The sequence below is a fragment of the Eumetopias jubatus genome, unplaced genomic scaffold (assembly GCF_037043125.1).
Source record: "Eumetopias jubatus isolate StellerSeaLion01/CBP00866 unplaced genomic scaffold, mEumJub1_p1.0 scaffold_13, whole genome shotgun sequence".
Classification (NCBI taxonomy): Eukaryota; Metazoa; Chordata; class Mammalia; order Carnivora; family Otariidae; genus Eumetopias; species Eumetopias jubatus.
Genome location: NW_028274819.1, coordinates 50693409 through 50697172, shown reverse-complemented (window position 1 = coordinate 50697172; position 3764 = coordinate 50693409). Strand labels below are relative to the sequence as shown.

The 3764-nt window shown below is 37.3% G+C and overlaps 1 protein-coding gene across 1 annotated transcript; it reads right to left on the bottom strand.

The window, feature by feature from the left end:
• Nucleotides 1-1820: 1820 nt before the first annotated feature.
• Nucleotides 1821-2777, bottom strand: LOC114219396 (olfactory receptor 6B9-like). Its single transcript, XM_028116967.2, has one exon. The coding sequence runs from the start codon at nt 2763-2765 to the stop codon at nt 1821-1823; it is 945 nt and encodes a 314-aa protein (XP_027972768.1). The 5' UTR covers nt 2766-2777.
• Between the last annotated feature and the right edge of the window lie 987 nt (nt 2778-3764).

Sequence of the window (3764 nt, the reverse complement as noted above, 5' to 3'; positions counted from 1 at the left end):
CTTGCCTCTCAGCCTTTCCTATCTCTGCAACACCTGACCTTCACTCCTGCCCACTATTTTTCATTTAATTCCTTCAAGTGTTAGCCTAAATGCTACCTCTACTGGAACATTTTCCCTTACTTGCATCATCACAGTTCTAACATTGAAGGTAATTGTGACTTTATCTTCCCTACTCATCTCCGAGCTGTTTGAAGGAAGATTCTGTGTTTATTTTTGTTGTTGTTGACCAGTATATTCTCATGGGCTATCACAGTCCAAAGAATAGGAGCACAAAAAATACTGAATGAATGAGTGAATAAATGAAGGAATGAGGTTAAGCAAGATAACTTAGTATATTGTAAGCATTGAGTACATTAAGGTGACTAATATCATCAAAATGGATGTTTCATTTTGAGAATCAGTAAAAAACAAGGTGGAGTTGGTGTAGGTGGGAAAAGATTAGATATTATTGAGATTCATGAATGCTAGAGTGATTCTAAAGTAATAATAATAAATAGAATGAGTAGGTCCTATTTAATTCAAATTGAGAATTCTTAAGTGGTAAAGTAACATTGTAAGAGCAATATACATATAAGAAAGATTAGTCCACAAATGTTAAATAACATTCAACATTCAGGAGACCAATTTTAGACTCCTACTAAAAGGAATAGGATATAGAGAGGAAAGGTAGCTCTTTCTGATTTCTTTTTCATATTTTAGTTTCTGTTTTTTCTCAATTTCAGTTTCAATTCTGTAGAATTCTCCCTGGTAAATTTCTTTTTCTAATCAGCAGATCCCTCAATGGTATCTAACAATCTCATTTGTCTTAGAAAATTTTGTATTCATTTTTCACCTTATTTATGTGTAGGACATATTTTATAATGATATATTGAGGCTTTCAGCTCGAACATATATTGATGTAATGGTATTCCATTTGTTTGCTGATAATAGTCATATTACAGCATGGGAAGGCCATAAGAATTCAAGAGCCCAAAAGACAATTTCTCAAAAGACATATAACAACTACAAAAGTTGCAGTAATACAAATTATTTCATCTCTCATGAAACTATTGATCCCATCCGTAGAATGAGAAATGAGCTCTTATAGTTCTGGAAGGAGGCAACAATTGGAAAAAATTGTGAAATGATCAACAATATTATTAATATCAGTGGTAGTTGGTCATCATTAACCCAATGCAATCATAAACATCATTATCACCACCATCCCTATGACCACCACCACTACCATACCATTATCAATTATCATAACATCTACACATATCTTACTGGCTGGATTGCTTCTTCCTTCCAGGCATCAGTGTTAACTAATGTGCCCCTAGAGCTACTATCACAGACTCTTATATAGATAGAGAATCTAATACAGTGGATTGTGGAACTAGACTCCACAAGTTCAAATAATGGCTTTGATATTTATTAACTATGCAGTGTTGATCAACTTATTTCTCTCCATGTATGTTTCAGTTTCCTGATCCATAAGATCAGGCAAGTAATCATAACTAACTCATAGAGGTGTTATGAGAATAAAAGGTTTATTATATGTAAAGTGCCAATAACACCAACTTATATATGTCAAATATTTATTATTATTACTTTGCATGTCAAAGTAATTTTTAAATATATACAATACATATTAAAACTAATTCAAAATTAAAGAAATACATAATGTGTCCCGTTTCTAGTTTTAATTTTTTCTTCTTTTCCCATGCTGTGATTTCTTTAAGAATGTAGATTTATAGAATAACACTAATAAGCAGAACCATGAAGTGTCACAGGAATGACATCCTTGCCAAGACACTGTCTCCTCCTCAAGATAGCAGGGCTTAGCTGAGCAGGAGGCACTGTCCAACCCCCATGGTCTTTTTGATAGCACTTTTTACTTCCTGGTTCCTAAGGCAGTAGATGAACGGATTTAGCATGGGTGTGAGGACTGCATACACAGCTGAGATTAGTTTGTTGGAATTAAATGATGCAATAGCTCTGGGCCGAACATACATAAAAATCATGGCTGTATAATAAATTATGACTATAGTGAGGTGTGATGCACAGGTAGAGAAGGCTTTCTTCCTTCCCTGGGTGGAGGGTATCCTCAGAATGGTGGAGACTATGTAGACATAGGAAAGGACAGTGGTGATGAGTGGGAAGACAAGAATCACAATAGCCAAAGCAAAGTCCACTAGCTCAGCTGTGGACATGTCTTTGCAAGCCAGCATGAGGATTGGTGAAATGTCACAGAAAAAGTGGTTCATGACATTGGAACCACAAAAGGCAACATGTGAAATGAAATAAACCTTGATGACAGAGACCATGAAACCACTCACATAGGAGAAAGCCACCAGCTGTACGCAATAACCTATGGTCATAATGACTGGGTATTGGAGAGGATGGCAGATGGCCACATAGCGGTCATAGGCCATGGCTGCCAGAAGCACACACTCTGTGCAGGCGAGTGAGATAAAGAAGTAGAGTTGAGTCATGCAACCTGTGAAGGAGATGCGCCGTCTCTGCAGAAGGAATCCATCTAGCATCTTGGGGACAGTGACGGAGACATACCAGACCTCCAGAAAGGACAAGCTACTCAGGAAATAGTACATGGGCTTATGGAGGGAGCCAGAGATCCAAACAGTGAACATGATGATAAGATTCTCTACTACCACCAGCAGGTAGACCACAAGGAAAAGGAAGAAGAGCAGGACTTGTAGCCATGGGGCAGTGGGGAAGCCCAACAGGATGAATTCACTGACCAGAGTGATATTTTTCCCCAGCATGACTAAAAGCACTGAGAGGTATTGAAGTCTTATATAACAGCACTACAAATAATGAAGATGATTATGCTACCAGACAAGAGACCAAAAGAAGTTAGCAAATCAGACTTCCCTGCAAATGACTTATAAAATAACTTCTATTAACACAAAGTAATCTTTAAATGTGAAAGCACACATTTCCATCAAAGTGTTTTGTTGTTCTTTTTGTGTTTGTTTTTTATGAGTCTCCCAGAATCAAAATGCACTCCCAGAAACCAATATTGAACTGTATGTTAACTACCTAAAATTTAAATTAAAAAAAATGCACTCCCACCCTTAATTCTCACTCCCCTGATTAAATATCTGAATGTCACTACCCATGTCATTCCCAGGTCCTTTGTCAATAAACATAGATAGTCTCTCCCTTGTTGGTTCCAGATCTCTGTTTAATTAGGAACTTACTGCATGAAGATTTCTTTCCTCCCTAAAGGAAATATGAGGGATAACCTCATGTCAGAGAAAGTTTCAGAGTTTAATATTTGGGTGACCCATTGGCTGTTGTCCTTTGATCAGTGCAGTTTCTTCAGACTTTATTTGTGGAAATAAGAGATAGTAATTCTTGGAAAGTTCCTTAGTGACTCTCCAGTTGCTTTCAGATAAAAATGGAAATGTGTTTGATATCACACATAGGAGGCACTTCATATATTGATCCAGCCATGTATTTCTTCTGCCTCATCACTCATGACCCTCTAAATGGTTTCCATGATCCAGACATACTCAACTAGTTTTTGCTCCCCAAACACACTAATCACCCTCACGCTTTGCTTACACTCTTCCCTCTTCTTATTGTGCCCATCCCCCAATCTTTCAAGATTCAAGATTCCACTTAGGAGACATCTCACCAAATCTCAGTCAAGTGCCTCAAAAACATTTGCTCCCAGTGCACAACCCCTTCACATGTTGAAATTTCTCTCCATTACACTGCAACTTTCTAAAACTCAGGGAGATGTTGGTAAAGGGTAT

Coding starts and splice junctions, on each gene's coding strand:
- LOC114219396 (XM_028116967.2), bottom strand. CDS start 2,765: ATGCTGGGGAAAAATATCACTCTGGTCAGTGAATTCATCCTGTTGGGC.